The sequence below is a fragment of the Hydra vulgaris genome, chromosome 13 (assembly GCF_038396675.1).
Source record: "Hydra vulgaris chromosome 13, alternate assembly HydraT2T_AEP".
NCBI classification, from domain to species: domain Eukaryota; kingdom Metazoa; phylum Cnidaria; class Hydrozoa; order Anthoathecata; family Hydridae; genus Hydra; species Hydra vulgaris.
Window position 1 is genome coordinate 17,736,674 of NC_088932.1, and position 23,594 is coordinate 17,760,267.

General features: G+C 25.9%; 1 protein-coding gene and 1 long non-coding RNA gene across 3 annotated transcripts in view; one reads left to right on the forward strand and one right to left on the reverse strand.

Moving 5' to 3' along the window:
- Window positions 1-23,594, reverse strand: part of LOC100206141 (chromodomain-helicase-DNA-binding protein 1) — an 81,768-nt gene that overhangs the window by 11,542 nt on the left and 46,632 nt on the right. The window contains 16 exon segments of the mRNA XM_065816467.1: window positions 1,607-1,788; window positions 1,862-1,963; window positions 3,510-3,644; window positions 3,723-3,836; window positions 7,072-7,222; window positions 7,341-7,467; window positions 7,548-7,690; window positions 7,836-7,877; window positions 7,952-8,127; window positions 8,318-8,491; window positions 8,864-8,959; window positions 9,170-9,269; window positions 14,084-14,224; window positions 15,020-15,183; window positions 22,964-23,035; window positions 23,399-23,551. Of these exon segments, the coding sequence (XP_065672539.1) occupies window positions 1,607-1,788; window positions 1,862-1,963; window positions 3,510-3,644; window positions 3,723-3,836; window positions 7,072-7,222; window positions 7,341-7,467; window positions 7,548-7,690; window positions 7,836-7,877; window positions 7,952-8,127; window positions 8,318-8,491; window positions 8,864-8,959; window positions 9,170-9,269; window positions 14,084-14,224; window positions 15,020-15,183; window positions 22,964-23,035; window positions 23,399-23,551 (2,072 nt within the window).
- LOC136089269 (uncharacterized) lies at window positions 19,176-20,091 on the forward strand. Of its 2 annotated transcripts, none has more exons than XR_010642909.1 (4): window positions 19,176-19,443; window positions 19,525-19,688; window positions 19,778-19,874; window positions 19,982-20,091. It is a non-coding gene; the product is annotated as an uncharacterized LOC136089269 (long non-coding RNA). The 2 variants fall into 2 exon arrangements; XR_010642910.1 differs by having other exon boundaries at window positions 19,176-19,438.

Genomic DNA, 23,594 nt, shown 5'->3' on the forward strand with positions numbered 1-23,594 from the left:
ATTAAAATAATTCAAACTGAGTACTAAAAGAATTTGTTTTGTGAAATGTATATATAACCAGGGCTTGACATAACAAACTTTTTTGTTCTGGACAATTTGTCTGATAAATACTTAGGTTTGACAGATATGTCCAACAAAACCAAACCAAAAAAATTTAAAGGAAAGAAGTGCAATCACACGCCATTCCTGACCATGCATAAAACAATTTGTTTTTACAGCGTGTTTTGACAACTTAAGGCATTTTAAAAATTTAAAAATTAAAAGAAAATTTAAAAGATAAGTTATCTAAAATAAGAAAATATAAAGGAAGAGAAAAAAAAACTAAACTTAAAAAACTAAAATTTAAAAAGCAAAATATTTTATATTGCATTTTTTTAAAAATTTTTATAAAACCCTTTTATACTATGCAAAATGCTTTGTAAATTATATACATTATAAATATGTTAATGACAAATTATGTTTACTTATTATTTTGTTAATTAAAGGAACTAATTACTTCTAATGAATGTTCACAACAAACCCATTTCATTAAAACTATCAAAGAATAATATACGTAATTTCATTTATATAGTTATATTTTATGATAAATCTTTTTAAACTTTTTCTATGATTAATTATAAACACTTTCAATCGAAAAAACTTTAGCGCGAAAACAAACCTTAAATAAAAGTCAAAACTAATTAATGCTACAAAAAGTACTGGTTTCTAAAAACATTAATAAAACTAGTACATTAAATTTTTTTAAAATTTTAAAGCTAAAATATTTCTTCAAAATTTATAAAAACCATCGGACAAATAATTAAATATGAATTTAAAATATAAATTTGAACTACAAATAATTATTTGAAGCGTTTTAATATAAATGATAAAAACCGGGTTGCTAAATTCAAAAAAACTAAAAGCTTGACCATCTTTAAAAAATTAATTAGCTCAAAAAAATAATGTATTTTATTAAAGTAACTGCGTGTTCAAGTTTATTTTCTGTTTTGTATATATAAAAAATTAAGTTCATAATTCTAATAATAAAAAATAAAAAAAATAATTTAACTCATTATAATTATTAAACTAAATTTATTATTTATTAAATTCAAATGTGGTAGTGGCATAGTTGTAAAGGGCTTACTTCATAAGCGAGAGGTTCAGAGTTTGATCCCTACCACATCCCTGGTAGTAACCTGGTTGCAACCACAACTAAAGTAGCCTCCTCAACTGTAGTAATCCTCTCTGCCTTGGGGAGGTGAATAATATTTTTATTAAAAAAATAATAATAATTTGAGATTCAAAAACAATTTCTTTTGCAAAAAATTTGATAATTAAAAAGTTTCAAAAATAGATGATTCTCCAGATAATATATTGGAATGAATGTGGGAGATTAACTATAAAACAAGGCAGAATACAATAAACAAAATGTTTCAGAATATAGATTTAACATTTAAGTACAAAATGCGTAGAATGTTTTGAAATTAAATATGCACTTTCAAAAGTTAAAATATTTTACCTAGATTTTATTTTTAGTTTTAAATAAAAGTATTTCAAAAATAAAAATAAAGTTAAAAAAAAAAAGCCAATTTAAAAAGCTATGTAAATGTTTAAAACATTTCTTTACCTTCTCCAGGTATCTTGCTCCAGCGTATTAATGTGGTATTCATCAAGAGACTTCTCAATATGATCACCAATTTTTAGCAAGCATCGTTTGGTAGTATTAACTTGATCTTCTTGAGGCATACTTTCATCAGGAGTGTGAAGAAGTTGAAGTGATTTACGCTCTGGTCGCATTTTTTCTTTACACTTTAATGTAAGTATGATAAAAATAGATAATGACACATTCACATTAAAAAAAAAAATGAAATAAACAAAATACCTTTTTGAAAATACTATCACTCATGTCATTGATTTCTTTTATTACTATTGATGACCCTGTTTCTATGGGAACCGCTTCAGATGTTGATGTTGCATGTAATGACTATGATAAATATTGTTCATATATATATATATATATATATATATATATACACACACACACACACACGCACACATGTATATTTCTCTCTCTCTCTCTCTCTCTCTCTCTCTCTCTCTCTCTCACTCTCTCTCTCTCTCTCTCTCTATATATATATATATATATATATATATATATATATATATATATATATATATATATATATATATATATATATATATATATTAGGGTGGTCCAGAATTACATAGGAAAAATTCAAAGTGTTCTTAACCACTCTCCATAAACCTAACTTTGTTCTACTATATATAAGGATTAACCAAACAAAAAAATTAGACCAATTTGAGCAATTTTAGAGGTCAATAGGATTTCAACATATTGTGCAAGTACCTAATTTTATGACATTTTAGCAGAAACCACAGTTTAGTATTTATATATAATTTTTAGTTATGTTTTTCTGCCCTTCTAGGACACCACACAAATAATTGTTCTAGTTCTTTGTGCAATTGGTAAACAGCAGCCATCTTGCCATCAGCAGTTAATTTTGAAAAATTAAAATTTTTCTAAATAGTAATTTATTTATGCACATATTACATAATTATTATTATTAATTAGTTACTATAAATAATTGATTAATAATCTTTTGTTTATTAAATTGATTAGTGTAGCATCAACTTATCAGTCACATATTGAGGCCTTGCAAAAATTGTTGTTGCTTTTATAATAAAATGAATATTGAATAGGACATAACAGTTCATGAACAGCGATAATATGACTGTTTGCTATTCAGTACTTTTTATATTCACAGCCAGGTACTTTACATCATAATTTTACATCTTCTACAGCCATCTTTATGATACTAGCATGCTGTGCGCCTTTCTTTCATATCGTGCCAGAATTTCTTATCTTTATCTATTTTAATTAGAATGTTTTCATTCTTGTGTGAAATGTCAACCAGAAATTCTAATTTAATTACTAAACTACTAAAAATCTTTCTTGTAGAAACCTGTAACTCACTGGCTCTTCCTTTATTCTTTTTAATCAAATTATCATCAACAGATGCTTTCACTTTTGATACAATATGGGACTGGTAAATCATTACAATTCTGGAAACAAAATGGCTGCCTGTCTCATAACCAAGGAAGTTATTTTACTAAATAAGGTAGCTCATAAAGGACAATGGTGCATAAAATTTGTTTAATATTTTCTAAAAATCCGAAAATGGGATAAAACTGACAAATTTTTTCACGTTATGCTATTTTTGTATAACTAAAAAGCCATTGGGCAACCACTATTATTTTATTTTAATTATTTTTAGCACAGTAAATTTCAATAGCCAAAAAAAAAACTATGCATTCAAATAAAAAAAATTTTCTTTCTGTGTTTAAGTGAACATCCCTAACATATATGTGTGTGTGTGTATATATATATATAAATTTATAGCTATGGCTATATGTTAAAAAAATATAGCGATATATAGCGATTTATAGTGATAGCTATATGTTAAAAAAAAAAAAAAAAAATCAAAAAACTTTAAAATAATAAAAAGTACTTGTTTTTTGCGAGGTACAGAGTTCCGTGTATTCTTTGTTATATCTTTCTTGTTTTTTAAGTTCTTCTCCTCTATATCCACCTGCAAGTCTGTCTCTTGTTTAACAACAGAAGGTTTTGAATGAATTTTCTTTTTCTGTACAAATTTTTACAAAACTTCAACTTGATAAAAGTTAATAAAAATGTCATAACAAACATAAAAAAATTTAGATACCTTTTTAGATTTTTCATCTAGTTGGTTATTTTGTTCTTTGAGAAGTTTTAAAAGGTACTCTGCTCTCGATTGCAGATGCTTATCTTGTGGTTTACCATTATTATTAGGTAAAATCTAAATTAAAATTAAAAAAATAATAAACTTAGTTAATTTTAGTAGTTATATTTTATAATTATAAACTAATTTAAAAAAAGACAAAAAATTTTAAAACGAACACACTCTCAGCTTAGCTACAAGCTAATAAACTGAATAAAATAGGAGTTAAAAGAAAAATAAGAGAAAAGTTACTGAGCAAGGTTGACAAAAGACTGTAAATTATGCGAGTCAGTAATAGATAAAGACAAGAGAGAATTCCAAAGCACCAAGTTTGCGAAAAATAAACTAAATGAATAATAGTTTTTTGAACATGAAGAAATAGTCACATAAAAAAAACTTTAATTTTTTGATAGTACAAGACAAAAGTTTTAATGAGACCATAGAAGGAACCACTAAAAGGAGAACAAGGAGAAACTAAGCACAAACTAGAGTCACCATAGAGACAAGATACAAAACAAGAAGCAAAGTTAAGTGTTTAGGTTAGTCTGGAAAACATGTAACAAAATTAACTATTCAAATAAGATATTGAGAAAAGCAACAACTTTGAGGTTTAGAGCCAGCAGGATCAGTGGTACTTAAAACAAGCCATATAGTGTTATGCCACTACTTTAACAATATTTGTTTAGAGATAAAGAGAAATGGCTCATTTAATATGATCTGAAACAATAATGAAAAGTCTTGGTCATATTAATCAGAAATAACATCAAAAAGTGTGCAGTCTTGAGATGAAGGAGAGCGAAGGAGAAACAAAAAAGAACAAAGAGAAATCTGATTAAGAAAGGTGATTGAGTGAAGCGGTACTAAACAAAAGCACATAAAAAAATAGTCAGAGAATTCATTATAAAAATCCTGATTTTACAACAAATAGACGAATTGTTGTGTATGTACATGCCCATACCAATAAACTTTAAAATTATAATTGGAAGATGAAGTAGTAAAATTTAAATTTGTCTCACAAAAAGCAAATTGGACAGGTGTATTTTGCAGATAGTTTAACTTAAAAACTTACTTAAAACTCCAGAAATATTTGTAAGAATAAATTGAAAGATTTGGTGGTAATATTTTTATGTATTTTTTTTAATCATTACTTTTAGCAAACAAAAATATAAAACAAAAAAAAATCCACTTAAATTGTAACACTTTAAGCAATAAGTTTATATAAGTAAGCATGCAATTGTCTCTACTAATCAACCTAATAACCTTATGTGACCTCAATAATGCACATCAAAAGCACTAACAGAGACACCTTCCATGCTAACACGGCACTGCTTATACTCTGATACTTTACAGCTGTTGATGGAATAAGCCTTTCTGAGAGCTTCCATTGAGTTTAGGAACCTTTACTATCAGCCAAACTCAAAAGCAAACAAGTATTAAAGCTGAGTATTAGAGTTTTTAAGCTCATTTTAGATCCTCATTAGAGGATGACAAAAAGAGTTTCACAGCCACTACAAAAGAGGCACAAAACCCCAAACCAAAACCTGAAACCTAACACAATGAGTCAAGTCAAGAATTTTCAAAAACATAAATAATAATATGTTATTATTAATAATGTTTTTGTTATAATCAATAAATACTATTTCTCAAGTTATTAGGAGTAAATATAATCTTAAATGTGTTAAATATTTCTGTAATGCAATCTAATTATTTACATTTAAAAAACGAATATGATTCAGTTACATTCAGACAAGTTTTATAAGCGAACACACCATAATAATTATTTCTTTTCATGCATAGAACAAAAATAGTTGTTCTGTAGTTGTTTTTAAAGTATAAATGAGTATATAATCTAGAGTTAAAAAATGACCACAACTTCTTTTAATGTACTCCACTACGACAATACAGCCATTAGGGTATCTTGCTGGTTGTGCTATTCTGTATACAGGATTTCCTAAATATAAATAAATCCTGTATACAGGATTTACACTCTCAGAAGCCCTAGGATGAACCATATACAGGGCCCTCATAAATATTTTCAATGAAAAGCTGTTATATAGTATATATAGCATTAAGTTGTTAATTTTTTGCCTTTTAACCTTCATTTCTTTAGTTAGGCACTTTGGGTTATATATTGATTCTTTTCTACACTACAGCGAATTAGGTGTGCACTACATCAGAACAAACTTCTATAATGAGCTTTTTAAAAAACTTGATGGTGACACAACTGGATTAAGATGCTGAAGCATCTTGGCCTAGTTGTGTGTGTTTTTATATTAAATTTTTGTCATAAAGTTTTACTTAAAAATATATCCCTAATCAGAATGTTTTAAATTGTGAAATAAATACTATTTTAATATTTGTATGTAAATGTATTTAAGCATAAAAGTTTTGCTTTAAAATCTTTAAAGAGTTACCAAACTAATTATCAACTATAAGTTTGATTATTATAAATGTAAAAAAAATGTTATTTAAATTAAAATCATTCAGCGGTCTAAATATTATTTTTCTTTATTTGGTAAATATTATCTTAAAAAGAAAACTTCTGCATATAGCACTTTTCAAGGTGTTTTTCGCATAATCTCTGAAATCTTTAAAATCAAATCCACAACAATTCTTTATCAAAAATCTCTCAAATTTTTTGAGTAATCTTATTTTTAACTTCTCTAACTACTGCAACATTACACAATATGTGGTAGTGAAACCCTTATATACATACATATATATATATATATCATTTTTCAATTAGATTATTTAAAGAGTCTTTTAAAATAGTTTATGCAGAAAATATTAAATTATACTTATAAATTTATGTAAAAAACATTTTCACTGCAATTGTGAACTAATTTAATTTTAGATAAAACAATAAAACAGTTAAATTTTGTTCTACATTCTGTTTTAAAAAATTTTTAATTTAAATTTATTTTATTATATTTAAACTAAATTTATTACTTAAATAATAATAAATTTGAACTTATTTTATTAAATTTAACATTAATTTTTTTTTTTAATTTGAAATGCTCTAAAATACAATAATAATTAAAAAAAAAAGCTAACTATAGAAAAAATATATACTATAAAAAAGAAAAAAAAAACTTATTATTATTTATTTCTTAAAACATTAATTATAAAATACACACAGCATTATCGTCTTATGTTTGCTTTAAAGAGTTAAAAATATTATTTTTAAATATAATAATTAATAATATAATAAATTAAAAATATAATATATTAAATATAATAAAATAATAAATATAACTATTTATTATAAAAATACATATTAAAAAAAAACTTTAACAAATCAAATAATTCCTACTTTTCCATTTAACATAAGAGAATGATCATTTTTTATGGCATCCCAGTTTCCAAGACCATGAACTAAAATTCCAACAAGCAGCATTGAATCTTCAACAACACCCCAAGGTATGCCCCAATGAACACTACGTGTGGGGGTAGTTAATCTATAGCTAAAAAGATGATTGATATAATTATATCAAAATTTATGTTAAAAACTTAATGTCAAACCAATTAAGTGTCTAGTCATGCAAAGAAAAGGTCTTTCTTTGGTTATGCTTTTAAATATACCTTTTTTGATTTTTATGATCATTAGGTAAACAAAGTGATAATGGTTCAAGATCAATTTCTGCTTTTAAAACTGATGGTGCATTAATTGTGACACCTCCAATCTTTAATGTAGCACCTTTTTTTCTTCCTTTAAAAAAATATCAAATAAAAAATAAAAAATAAAACAAATAAAAAGAAAATCTATTTTTTAACTGAGAAATAGTGTACCATCAAAATTTTCATCCTGATGCAACTTCTCTTGGTATTCTTTAACAGCTTGCTCACATGACAATTTTAGTAAAGTACCAAGATTCTGGAGTTCGCTTAACCGCTTCTCAGTTAGTTCAGCATCTTCAGCAATAGAATCCAGTCTATTTTTGTCGTATACTAAGTCATTAGTGTTATATAAAAGCAAAATAATTTTTTCAAAAAATTAAATAAATTTTTAAAATTATTAAAAGTACTTTTGCTTATTTTGGTGAAATAAAAAACTTAAACAGAAAAATTTGTAAATACCTTGTCATTGGTCTTGAGAATTTTTTGAAACTTTTAATAAATCTAAAAAAAAATTTTTTTGATTAGCACAAGCTATTCTTATGCTTTTACTTTTTTTTATGTGGACTTTATTTTACCTTCTGATCTCAGCATCTGAAAAACCTTTGATTTCATCTTTAGATAAAACTTTTGATTTTCTACTTGGCTTTTTTAAAACTTTAGCATCTTCATTACCAGAGTCAGAATCAGTTGATGTGTCAGTATCAACAATCTCTTTAGATTTAACTTTTTTGGATTCAACACCAACATGCATCTATTTGGCAAATTATTTAATATAATATAAAAATATAAATATCACTCAGGACCAGAAAATTAATTCTGCTTATCACAAATACAAAAAGTGATGAGCCTAATAACCATAAAACATTAATTTAAAAAAAAAAATCAATAAATTTATTTAAAAAATCAATTATAAATAATTTAAAAAATAAATAAATACAAACCTTTACTACTGTTTTACGACTTCTAGGTTTTAATGTACTATTTTTTCCTTCTTCAAGCTCATTTTCAACTTGTTTTCTGTCTTCTTCAGGAATAATTTCATTCCAAAGCTTTTGGATTGGTGTTGTCAACTCTGCTTTAATATCTTCTTCATTAAATGCAGCATAGTTCACTACCTATTGGTAACAAAAACAATCAACAAAAAAGATTATATATATAGTATATATATATTATATTGCTGCATATATATATATATATATATATATATATATATATATATATATATATATATATATATATATATATATATATATATATACATATATGTATATATATATATATATATATATATATATATGTATATATATATATATATATGTATATATATATATATATATATATATATATATATATATGTATATATATATATATATATATATATATATATATATATATATATATATATATATATATATATATATATATATATATATATATATATATATATATATTTCTGCATATAATATTTTTAAGTTTAAAAAACACACATATAACTGAGATAACAGTTATTAACTAACACTATTTATAGAATCAACTGTATCCTGTGTTTCAGCACGTTGTAGAATCTCATCAATGTCCATTGCCTAGAAAAATGTTTAAAACATTTGACATATTAACTTTTTAATCAGTAAATCAAATTTTATTGTAAAAAGATGGAATAGTTCATTAAAAATTATTTAAAACAAAATAATAAAAAGTCAAAACATTAAACAATTATTTTTATAATAAATTGAAAAAAAAACATGTTAATTATGTAAGCCATACATTAATATAAATAAAATTTAAAACCATACATGTAACTTTTGGTCAGATTCATGATCATGATCCTTGAACAACTCTTCAGCGCCAAATTTTAAAATGCTGGAAAGTTCTTCTTTTTTAAATGGAACACTTCTATAATAAGTCATTATATACAATAAATTATTTATTTTAATAATTAAAACCTTTTTAAAAAATTTCTAAAGTGCAACAATCAACACAAAAAATATTTAACACAAAAGTTTAGAGCAACTTTTAAACTTTATAGAGATGCTAGAAAATTGCATGGTTTGATCAGTAGTCATGCTAATTGATCAAAACGAATGATGGCAGTTTCAACAAAATATGGTGCCTACCCACACAGGCACCATATTTCATTAATGTAAAGCATGGATGAAAGAAAATTATTGCCCGGGCCAGCTCGATCAGCAGATTTTAATCCAATCAAAGCTATTTTGGCTTTAATGGACCAAAAATTAGTCAAGATCCAAAAAAGAAATCGGCGCAAAAAAGTGTATGCATGTAAAAAAGCATGATAAGGATACTTTAAAAACTAATTTAGATGTTTACTTTTGATCTTATACTCATACTATATACTCTATATATTGCATGTGTTTATATATGTATGCATATATGTATGCATGTAAAAAAGCATGATAGGAATATTTTAAATACTAGTTTCAATGTTTATTTTTGTTTTGCTTGTATTGTTAACTTTACAAGTTAACAATACAAGTATTCAATTAACCAGAATTTTTAAACCTTAGGTTACGCAATGCTAAATTACACTAATAAATCAAACAAAAAAGATCAAAAGTTTTCCCTCGCATAGCCTTAAGTTAAATAAAAAATAAAAACGGCTCATTAAATGTAATGAAAATTTCCACATAAAAGAGCTAAAGTTCTCCTACTTCTTTTTTTAAAATAAATCTAGCATTGCGTATTTTATGGACAATCTTTTACTTTAACTTCCATTCATCATATTAAAATTGCCACTCAACATTTTACTGAAAACAAAAAATTTAAAAAAATATAATATATTTTTTAGTGCGGATGTCTGAAAAAAAAAATTTCCCTCATTGGAGGACATTAAGTAAAAATGCAGAAGCCCTGATGCAAGTTAAGCAAATGAGATGTTGTTGTATTCACCAGAGATCAAAAAATGAGTGATAGTCCTAATTAATAGGGTCTTACTACCAATTTGTAAATTAATAATAATAAAAAAGATTGTTTTTAAATGTACACATTTTTTACAATTTACACTTAATGACACCAGACGGGTGCATCGGCTGCACCTGTCTAGCCTAAAGTCCTGCCATTTTGTACCAATATTATTTTATACCTCTCTAAAAACCAACTCTTTTTTCATTTCGCAATTTTTGAAAAGGTTTTAGTTTTAAATGTTTATTCTATGTATTATATGCAATAATATGGTGTCATTAACACTTTAAAATAGATTTGTATAAAGGAATAGTCAGCAGATTAAACAAAAGTACATATCACAAAGTATATATTTTAACATCTATATTACATATGATAAAATAAAGTTTTTAATACATTTTAAATATTTTAACACCTATACAAGCCTTCCCAGGAAATGCTAGCAGTCTTGTATGACCACACGTGAGTATTTTATTTTGGGCAACTTGGTCACGGCCGTTTGCAAGTTTTATAATATTAATATATATATAAGTTTTATTAATTAATAATTAAAGGAAGCAAAACTAACAAAATAGGAAATTAAAATAAATTTAAATAGAAACAAATAAAAAGAAATTAATAATTTAAATAATTTGTGTACTGTTTTTATTTTTGTTTCTATAGAGTGGTTGTTATTTTTAGAAACAAAATTAGACAAGGCAAAGCAAAAAAACAAATTAAAAATCCTGGCTCGTGTTCGTGAACGGCTCGGTGATCGACTCGACAAGAGCTCATTCATGTTCGGCTCGAATGGTAAATGAGCCGGGCTTGAACAAAAAATTAGGCTTGTTTATTAAACGAGCCGAGCTTGAACATCATAGGCTCGTTCATATAGGCTCGATTAAAGCTTGAATATATATATATTTATTTATCCAATGCAATGAGAGCAAGACTTATATTTGTGAAAATGTAATTTGAACTATTAGAGTGCAGTGTTTAATAAGAATTATTATGTTTGTGAGAGTTTACATTATGTTTGAACTTTGAACTATTAGTTTTAACTTTTATTTTGAACTATTAGATTTGTGGGATCTTATTTCATTATGTTGTTTATTTGCATGTTTAATAGACTGTACGATTGTTTATATTGTTTGTTGATTTGGACTTGGATTATTATTACAGACGAGCCTTTAATGAACAATTTTTTTTTAAACTAACAGGTTACAAAAATTATTTCAAGTTTTAAACCAGTCGAGCTCCAGCAACATGTAAAACGAGCCAAGCCCAAACAATACTAATCCTTAATGAGCCGAGCTTGAACAAAGAATCTCATGTTCGAAACGAGCTCGAGCTGAGCCTGAACACTCTTAATATGTAAATGAGCCGAGCCGAGCTCTGGCAAGCTTGGCTCGTTCGGCTCGATTTACAGGTATATATATATTTTTTTTTTAAAGAGGAAAGCGAAAATATAAACTGCCATCTGTTTATAAAATATATTTGTATAATTTTAATGTAACAAGTATATGTTGTTCCTATATGAAAACGTCTATGTAATGCATGCGTATTTATGTATAACTTTATGTATTATATAATTATATTTATTTAAATGTATAAATACGCATATTTAGCTTATTTGTATAAAGTGATATCTTCATAATTAGGATTTCCGTGGTTCGAAACCCACCTTTTCTTATTTTTTTTTTTATTATTATTTGCAAGTTAAGCAAATGAGATATTGTTGTATTTACCAGGGATCAAAAAATGAGTGATAGTCCTAGTTAATAGGGTCTTACTACCAATTTGTAATAATAATAAAAAAAAAAAGATTTTTTTAAATGCACACTTAAAAAAGCCAATAAAAAAAAGATTGGGGGTAAAAAACGTACAGGGAAAGAAAGGTAATATGAAACAATTAAAGCTATGTGAAAAATGTGTAGACAGCATGGCCTAATTAAAGCTTAAAAACTATGTTTATATGTGTGTGCGCCTTACTTAGAAAATATAATGGAAGGGTTAAATGGTATAAGAAATCTGAATGTAATGAGATGTGTATCATTCAAAAAAATACAAAAAAAGATTTTTTATATACAAATAAGAAAAGATAAATGGTTACAAACCAAACACATGACCAGCAGTATTTAAAGAAAAAAAAAAAAAATTGGACAGTCATAGGAATTGAACCTAGGATATTCTGTTTATGAAGTTAGCGCCTTATCCAAATAAGCCAAAGCGTATGTATACTCAGTTTAAAATAAATATAATTATATAATACAAAAAGTTACACATAAAAGTATACGCATGCATCGCATAGACGTTTTTTTATAGGGACATTATCTACTTATTACATTAAAATTATACAAATATATTTTATAAACAAATGGCAATTTATATTTTCGTTTTCCTTTTTAAAAAAACAACAAATAAAATATAGGAAAATCACTCCTTTTAATGTCAACTTAAAACCATTTTTTTTGTTTTGACTTATCGAGTTTGATAGCTAAAAATAACAACCACTCTAAAGAAATAAAAATAAAAACAGTACACAAATTATTTAATTTTTTTTTTTTTTAATTATTTAAGTTTATTTTAATTTGCTATTTTGTTTTCTTTGTTTTAGAAACTTTTTTTCCAGAATACCTAATATAATACAACTTGCAAACAGCTGTGACCAAGTTGTCTAAAATAAAATACTTATGCAAGGTCATACAAGATGAAAAATTGCACGCGTTTCCTGGGAAGGCTTGCCTATATTACATTTATATGTGATAAAATAAAGCTTTTAATACATTTTTAATGTTATAATATTATTCAACAATTAACAATATCTTTTAATAGAAAATTAAAATACTTGTTATTTTCTATTAAAATGATTTTAATAGAAAATTACAAAATTTACCAGGCCGTAACTTTTTAAAACTTACCAGAAAAATTACTGCCAATATTAGTATCCATATTACTGTATATATAAATGGATGTATATGTGTGTATGAATGTATATGTGTGTACGTATGTTACTTTTTGGTTGTCATTTATATATATATTTTTTCTTGCCCTACATAGTTTTTGACATTTTTGTTGTGGTGGTTTCGTTTACTGTTTTTGTCATTGTTGCTATATTTTATTTAAACTCTTTTTTTTTTTGATTGGTTAGCAAAATTCGATCTAGGTATCTATGACAACAAACTTTGATCTAGGTATCTATGACTTTTTTAAACTTTTTTTTTTTTCTTCGGTTACCAGTGTGTGAAGATTAAAGAGAAAAGTATATGCAGAAGTAGAGCAACTGAAAAAAAAAAAAAAAATTTAAATTTAGTCTTGAAAAAAAAAAGACTTTGGCATATAAATTTACGGAATGGTCACACATAAGCAGTACACACCTGAGGGAAAATGAAGTACATTAGAATTGAGAAGAATTATTTTTCAAACAAAGCTTTAAACTTTGACAGTCAACAATGATATAAGGCATAATATAAAAATGCAATTTTTCTTTTTTTGGCATAAACAATTTTTGCAATACTAGTTTTTATACAGTTTTTATATAGTTTTTTTAGTATGTTATTTCAAGATGCAAAACTTGTTTAACAAAAATATTTTGCATAAATAAAACAAATAAAAAGTAAGATTAATATTTTCTTAAGTTTTTATTTTATGTGCATATATATAGAACTCAATGTTCTTAAAAAACATTTAAAACTTTATTTTATTAAATTAATAGAAGGCTCTATAATAAATTAATAAAAATTACTTTTTAACTTTTTAATTTTTATTTAGTAACCTATTTTTCTATATATTTTGAAAATAAACCTTACGCTGAAGAAAGGGCATTATTGGATTTTGAAAGAATTCTTCTTCCAGTAGTATCCATTCGTTGAATAATCAAATGATCAAGAACCATCTTTTTTTTTGCACGCTCGATAATATCTTCCTCAACAGTATTTTTTGTGACAAATCTGTAAGATAATATTATCATTAGCCAAATTAAAACATACTAATAATAATAATATCATTACATATTGCTTCATCTAAAAAATATATATTAAAATTATTTTTAATCTTTTTTTTTAACTTTTAACTAATATGTACTAATTAGTATAGCAGGGTGTCTGCCAATATTTTAAGGTGGATTTCCCTGACTTTTCCCTGATTTTCTACCTGGTTTCCCTGATTTAATTTAAAGTTATTTGCCAAATATACTTTTATATTACGTGTACCATGTACAACTTATTTAAGTTATGAAAGTTTGATGAAGAGCCATTTTCCCTGATTTTTTTTTAATTTAACCTAATTTCCCTGATAATCCCCTGATTTTTTTGCCAATCCCTGACTTTTCCCTGATCTGGCAGATACCCTGTATACCAACTCTATCTATCTATCTATCTATCTATCTATCTATCTATCTATCTATCTATCTATCTATATATATATATATATATATATATATATATATATATATATATATATATATATATATATATATAACACACACATATTTAAGTTTAATGTCAATGGCCGACATAGATTTCAATATCCCCACATCCATGTTTAAATACTAGATGTGTGATACAATCGCCAAGAAGAATTACTATTTAAGAAGAATTACCATTTAAGGTTCAGAAGTTTCTCCAACCTATATCTCATTCTCCTACCTAAGGTTTAGGAGCATCTTCTACAAATTATTTTTATTTTATTTAAATAAAATGGAATAAAAAAAAAATTACTTAAAAACAGCAATACAATTTTTTCACCTGTAAATGTTTACTTGATTTTTTTGACCTATTCTGTGAGCTCGTGCCATAGCCTGTAAATCGTTTTGTGGATTCCAATCAGAATCAAATATAATAACAGTATCAGCAGAGGCTAAATTTATACCTAGACCACCTGCACGAGTTGACAGCAAGAAACAAAAATCCTAATAAAAAAGAAGATATAATATTATTTTATTCTTTTTTTAATAAATTTTTGATAAATAAACTTCTACTTTTTTTCACTTTTATACATAATTGAGTTTACTTTGTTATATAAAAAAGTGTTGTATACATTTATTTATCTATATGTTTATATATTATCGAATGTTTAAAAAATGACTATACTTATTGAACAAATGTGATGCCACACTCTCAAAAATAATGTAGACAAATTTATATACAAATTATGTAGACACGGATAAATCTACAGTTTTGTAGCATTAGTTTAGTGATGCGTTTAGTAAAGTCTTATATTATGCTTTAAAAATCAAAACTAAATGATACAAAACGGAAGATATATCCGCGTCTACATAAATTGTAGATAAATTTGGCTACTTTATTTGCGTTGACTGCCATTACTTCGGTAAAGTTATAGCAGTCAAGTAATGGCACATGGCTGATTTCACCCTTAAACCTTAGGGGTTTGAATTTGTTGTACCTTCTTAAGTAATTTGTTAAAACAAAATTGCTACTTTTTAAATAAATTATCATTGGTCATAATACTATTAGGTAGTTAGGTACATCATGTATATTTGCTTCGTATGTAGATTGGTAATAAACGATATAAATCAATTTATTAAGCATATAAAAGGACATGAAATTACTGGTTCATTGAAACTCCCGTTTCGTTGTATGCAAATGCAATGCAGTAGCACATTTTCAACACTATATAATTTATGCAGACATTTGAAATCATATCACCTTAATACTTTTAAAAGCAATGTAAGTTGTCTTGTTGAAAGATTTACAGAAAGTACTCGTACTTTTGAAAGCAATGGAAGTTGTTGTGGTGAAAATTGTAAAAAAGGTAATTATAACTTTGATTTGGATAATACAATTAGCGATGAAAACAATTTGGATAAAACTATTGATATTGAAAATAATTTTAATAATACTAATAATAATATCGATAAATTGTACACTCAACAAGCAAGTAATGAAGAAAACTATGCAGTTGGTGTTGCAATGATTGCAGAACTCAGAGCTAATAGTAGCATACCATTCTGTGTTGTGCCTGATATTATTTCTTCATTTAATGTCATGACAAACTGTTCTCTTTCAGATTTATCAAATAAAATATGTTTAACAGTTCAGGAAATAAAAGGCATTTCAGAAACAAGCAAACAAGCACTTCTCAATAAATTGATGCCAATATTAGATAATGCTAGGTTTCCCTTAGAATTCATTAAAACAAGATATCAGCAAGATTCTTTTTTTGAAAAACGTAACGTAAAACCTGAATCTGTTATATTTGGGCAAAGGTTTGAGTGCAATAATGGTAAAGATAGATTGGTGTATGATTCCTTTCAATATGTTTCTATTGAAGCAACCTTACGATCATTGTTGTTAGATAATGATTTTTGTTCACTCCTTTTTAAAGCTCATACACAAAATTTTGATTTAGCTGAGTTTTATGATGCTAATTTGTATGCATCCCATTCATTATTTGCTGATAAGAATAAAAAGTCTGTTATGATTCAGTTATTTTATGATGGCATGGGAACAACAAATCCATTACGTGGACATTACGTGGATCTACTTTATGTAATATAGGAGTGTTCTATTATACTTTTAAAAACTTACCAAACAATTTAAATTCATGTTTTTCTAATGTTCATTTGCTGGCTTTGTGCTACTGTTTTAAATAAATTTAAAGCTGAGATAACAAAACTTCAAAATATTGATTTCAATTGTGTATTTCCATTATTAGGTAGGCAAACTGTGTATGTTTATATTATTCTATTTTTCTCACATAAATACAACACTGAATTGAGATAAATATATATATATATATATATATATATATATATATATATATATATATATATATATATATATATATATATATATATATATATATTATTTGTTATTGCTCTGTTCTTTTAAGAACACTGAGCTCTCTATTTTATAGAATACATTTTTTTGTAGTGTAACTTTTTTGTATAGTTTTATATTAGGCCTATACTATATTATTCTTATAATATTTTAGGTGAGCAAACAATTTATGTTGGTTTATGTCAAGTTGCCTGTGACAATTTGGCTTTAAATGGTATTTTTGGGTTGATTAAATGTTTTTCAACAAAATTTTATTTTTGCTCTATGTGCTATGCAAAACAAAGTGACATTCAGAATTTTTTTACTGAAGATAAATTTACTTTAAGAACTGTTGAGTCACATCAACAGGATGTTCAAAATTTAATGCAAATGGAAAATGCTGTAGTTAACCATGTAAGAGGAGTTAAGAAAGATTCTGTTTTAAATAAAATTCCAGACTTTCATATTACTAATAACTTTGCAATTGATCCTATGCATACAATTCTAGAAGGACTAATTCCTATTCACCTTGCAGCCATTCTTACAAAAATTTGTAAAGAAAAAAAGATTTTTACTATTGACATATTAAATAAGAGAATGTCATATATCTTTAGTATGATAAGTACTGACAAACGAAATAAACCTCCTGCAATATTCAAAATTGAAGAAAATAAAATACATCCTTCAATGAAAGCAATGCAAATGTGGGCATTTTTTCGGTTTTTGCCACTAGCTGTTGGCGATTTGATAAACAAAGATGACAAACAATGGATTTTTTTCATTCAACTTTGCAATTTAGTTGATATTTTATTAGCTCCTAAGTTTACATATGTTATGATAACTTTGCTTCGTGATCTCATTGAAGAACATTTACAATCTTTCAAGGAACTCTTTTCAGATTTAAAACTGTGACCAAAGCAACATTTTTTGGTTCATTATCCAACCATTATTTTTCAAAGTGGCCCTTTGATAGGAATAAGTTGCTTACGGTATGAGCTTAAGAATTCATTTTTCAAACGATCGGCTCATATTGTTTGTAATTTTACAAATATTTGCTATACACTTGCTTACAGGCATCAATATAATTCTTTACTTTCTAAATTGACTAAGCAACACAATAGAGGAATACCTTTAGTATCAAAGTCTAATCTTATTTGTGTTAATTTATTGCCATTTAAGAATGTGCTGTGTTTTAAATACAATTTAAAATCAGATGACCATGTCTTTGTTTCTTACAAAATTCATATTGGTAGCATAATATTGGAAAAGATAATTATCTTGTTATTTCTATAAATAAAGATGGTTTTTTGATTTTTGGAAAAGTCGAGGCTTTTGTTAATGTAGAAAATTCACTTATATGGCTTGTTGTTGTTTCTTTAATGTAGGATTTGTTGACCATATTTTTTCTTATGAAGTTAAATCTTACAGTGATGTGCTTTTTGAAATCTTAAGTTTCAATACTTTGCTTGACGAACATCCACTTCCTGAATATGTTGTTAGATGCACAAGTTCAAACAAAATTTTAAATAAGACATTTATTTGTATGCTTTATAAATTGTTTTAGACCTATTTATTAAATTGCTGCGTGCGATTTTTATCAAATATTTTCTGTTGTCTTTTTTTTGTTCAAAAAATGTGTTTTAATTTAATTAACTTTAACCATTTAAAAAATAACATAACAGTTTTATCACATACTAATTAATGTTTGATTTTGTTATTTTTGTAACTAGTTTCAATTAGTAACGCAATAAATTTATTTAAAAGAAAAATGAATTCATTAAAAGAGAAGCTATGTGAAGTACTAAAAGTAGATAGATTGCCACAAGAATTAGTAATCACACTATTAGGTATTTATATATAAATTTTATTGTTTATTAAAAAAAGTTTTTTTATCTTAATAAAAATGTAAAAAATTAAGACGAATATCAATTGACTTCTGTCTTTAAGGAAGCAGCTTTATTCCACGCCACTTCTTCAATGTTGATTTTAATTTTAGTTTTTAGAATTTTTTCTTAAATTATTTTAATAAAAAATCTTATAACTCTAAAATTCTGGTCGCAGTAATGTAAATTATAATACTTTGATATGTTTTTATAATTTTAGTTTTTGTAATCAATTTAAAGAAATGTAATATTTATATTCTAAAATTTATTTTAGAAGAAGCAATGGATCTCAATTCCTTTGTATTAGTAAATGAAAATGATTTGGTTGAATTAGGTTTTAAAATGGGACAGAGAAAACTTATAATACAGTGGTTGCAGTCATGTGCAGTTGTACCTATAATTGATTTCTTACAGCCTCAAGCTGAAACATTACATGAATTATCACCAGTGCTAAACTTAATAGCTGCACCAATTCAGAGAAATATCCCATTCACACCCTCTAGTAATGTATAAACTTTTTTATTTAAAATATTTGTTAAAGAGAGAATCATTAGTATAGGATCTATCATATGTTTTTAAATTAAATAGTTATATCCTGTGAAAGAGGTACTCTTTAAGAATGACAACAGTTCCACAAGTGTTCACGGCCCAACACTTGTGTCAAAGTTATTAAGCGGTGAAATATATTCAACACAAGAAAGACACTTTTTAGTGCGAATTTTAGGTTGATATCTTATGGAGGTTGCAAAAGTGTAAGTATATTTGTATTAATATTTTATCTTTTTTGTATTTGTTAATATGTTTATTATACTAGTTTCATATTAAATGTTACTTTATTTAGAAAGGATATGCCCTCAAAGGAGGAAAAATTAGCTATGGCTGTTTCGATAGTGGCAGGTTTCCCTTGTCTAAAAAGTAAACTTACGGAATCTGGTCATGTAAGTGTTTTAGGATTTATTATGCTGTTTCATTAAAATGTGAATTATTCTATGCATTTACAAACTTTTGGATTTTCTATAAAATAAATTGTGTTTTATTCATTAAGGAGCATTTTTATTGTGGAAAATCTCACACTGGCCATATTGAGATTTATGTTAGACAACAGCGCTCAAGATCTAAATAAATAATCACAAAATGTAATCATAGGAAAGGAATGTAGGTTTTTAATAAATTTAGTATGTACATAGTATTTAATACATTTTTAGCATGAGTGATCATGTCAATTTTTTTTATTCATTATTAGACCACATTGTCGAGAACTCGTCGGTGAAGAAAATTGCGAAGTTGAACGTTTGATCCGAGAACGTCGTCCAACAGCTCTTAACCAAGAAGAGCTGCTGCACATGATGGCTGAGTCACGAATCTTTCGAAGAGATTAGATCTTAAACACAAAACCAAATGCTACTCTTATCCTGAAAAGATATCCGAGGTTTTTGGATATGAATGAAACTGCAAGTTTTTTACTAAAATTCTTATAAATCTTATAAATTGGTTTCAAATTTAAATTAATCTATTTAAATCTATGCTGCGCTTATATTTGCATGTGCTTTTTGAAGTTATATCCAAGGTGTGTTTTAATTTGTATTATGTTCTTGTTTAGATACGGCAAGAGTTTTTTTTTTTAGTTAGAGAATTTAAAGATATTTGAAATCAATGGTCATTATGTAGAGATACAATTTTACAACTTGCAGTTACTGCTTCGGAAAAAGATGAAGATTTGAAAGAAGAGTTATTTTGTATTAGTGCTGTTGAAAATGAATTTGATGAAGGTATTAATTAAATCATTAATTGAAGCTTTTTTTAGAAATTGAAATTTTTTTTATATTAAAGGTAATGGAATGTATACATGTTATAAAAAGCTTTTTTTTATTAGCAAAAAAAACGATTGTATCTTTTAAAGCACTACCGTATTTATTGCCATCTCCGCCAAAGAGAGGAAAAAAGGAACCTAGAAAATCTGGAAAAGCAACATCGATGCGTTTTATTGTTGAACTTGAGGTTAGTATTTAGTTTTTTGTTTCTTTTCTACAGCTTTTATTTCTGATGATTTCTTATATTTTTTCATTACTAGATTTAAAAATAATAATTTATCCAACCTAGCCAAGTTTTGTAAAAAAAACTGTAAAATAGTGTCATTTTTCCAAAAACTAAACGAAAATTTGGAAACCTTGTGGAACTTTTAACTTAATTCATATATGAATTAAGTTAAAAGTTCCACAAGATTGATGATGCTGTTGAAGTATTAAATCTAGATGGGTGCAAGCAGCCGTTAATTTTTATACTAGGATCAGCAACGTATATCAAAGTTGATTTGAATGCTATATTGGTTGAAGATGCCGATTCTTTTCCCGAGGTGGTATTACTTCTTTTGGCAACGTTTTACGTTTTTGACCTGAAGTATCCGGATGAGTTGCGAGTGCTATTTTCGTTACTTGAAAAGATTTGTGGCATCCCAGCAACAATACATAGTTCAATTGCAAATGACTTTTTTAGACTACTGAACCTTGAGTAAACTTATATTTAACCAAGATAAGATTTGTTAAGCTTTTTGACAACAATATTTATTTTCTATGGTATTTTCTAGGTTTATTTGACTTTTGGCGTTCTTTAATTCCTGATAAATTTTCTATAGTTTGGTTATAAAAAAATAAAAATTTTATTGAAAAGTATAATAAGTAGTTTTAGAGAGTTTTTTTAGTTTAACTAGCATGCAATGCATGTAAAGCTAGCATGCAAGTTTCTAATAGGAACTTGCATGCTACTATATATATATATATATGTGCTAATATATATGTTAAAGTGTTTATGATAAAATTAATATTAAATCTAAATGAATCGGCAAAAACTCCAAAAAGCTACAATAAATGTAGATTTATTATAAGACACTACAGGAAATGAAGGGTTTTTGTCTACATATTGTACGCGAGTGAAACATCAACATTCAATGTAGATAAATAAAAAACTACACAATTGTAGATAAAAAGGCAACACTATTTGTAGTTATAATGCTACATTAATGTAGATTTTTCCGCGTCTACAATTAATGTAGACTTTTTATCTACATAAATGTACGTGAGTGAAACATCTACATTTAGTGTACGCAAAATTGCTACATTTTGTAGATAAAAAGACTACACTATTTTTGAGAGTGCAATAAATGAAGATATGGTTGAACTCAAAATACCACTAATTATATCGTAATGAAATACTTATGTAAAAGCTTTAAAATGTAAAACTTTTAATAAAATTTTCTGTAATAATTTCAGTACATGCATCAACTCGGATTTGAAGACTGAGAAACTGAGTTTGGACAGGTAATATGTTTTTTATTTTATAATAAAAAACTTTTTTTCTGCCAGTAGGATGGGCAGGTAATAGGACATTAAAAATTTTTATTAATTTTTATACCAAAAATTTTCAATTATTTTTTCTTTACCTAAAAAAACTCTATACTTAAATGAGCATTTGAATCTTGAATCTGTGTGTGTGTGTGTGTGTGTGTGTGTGTGTGTGTGTGTGTGTGTGTGTATGTGTGTATAACAATATCTTTGCATATTTACGTTATCATAAACATTATTGATGACATCATAAATTTGGGTAGGTATCATCTAGATATGAAACCTTTTTTAACAATGAGACAATATTGTTTTTTATTCAAAAACATTTAGTTATTAACAGGTACTTGTTAATTGTATTAAATTAGAAAAACGAACATTACCAAGGAATATTTTTTATAATTAGTGGGTACATTCTTTTATACTAAACCCTCCCTTATACGCATTTGTATGCTATTTGAAGACCCTCCCTCCCCCTTCTGAGCATATGTACTTCTATTAATTTAATAATTTCTTTATATATATATATATATATATATATATATATATATATATATATATATATATATATATATATATATATATATATATATATATATATATATATATATATATATATATATATATATATATATATATATATGAACGTGTGTTAACTTAAAAATCTTTCAAACTATTTTAAATACACTTACTTGAGATCCTTCAGCATTGAAATGATCTAAAGCTTGCTTGCGTTTATCTCCACGTATAGAACCATCTAGCCTCTATGCAAAGGTTCAATGAAAACTTATATTATTTTAAATACACACATATAAACACACACACACACACAAATACACATTATTAGTGTTAATACACACACACAAACGCATCAACACAAACACACACATAAATACATACATTTTTCATAATTATTTTATATTATTACTAATTTATAATTAATTATACATTTAACTACTATAGCATTACTTATTTTATAATAAAACTATGTTTATTATTTTACTTTATTTACTTACAATTTCTACAACAGAAGCTGTAAATTAAAAAAAAAATTAAAAAAAGAAGCACTATACTGTTTTAATATCAAACTTAGTTACAATAGCAACCAGAGCATAAAACATAATTACCTGAAACTGAAATCTTTTAATACAAAGGTAATCTGCAATGATATCAAGCATGCGTACCATTTGAGAGAAAATTAAAACCCGGTGACCTGTCTCTTTCAAACGACATAAAAGCTTATCAAGCAAAATCATTTTACCACTTCCTCTGATTATTGTCTAAAAAGGATAAACAAAGAGTTTAAATAAACAGGAAAGATTG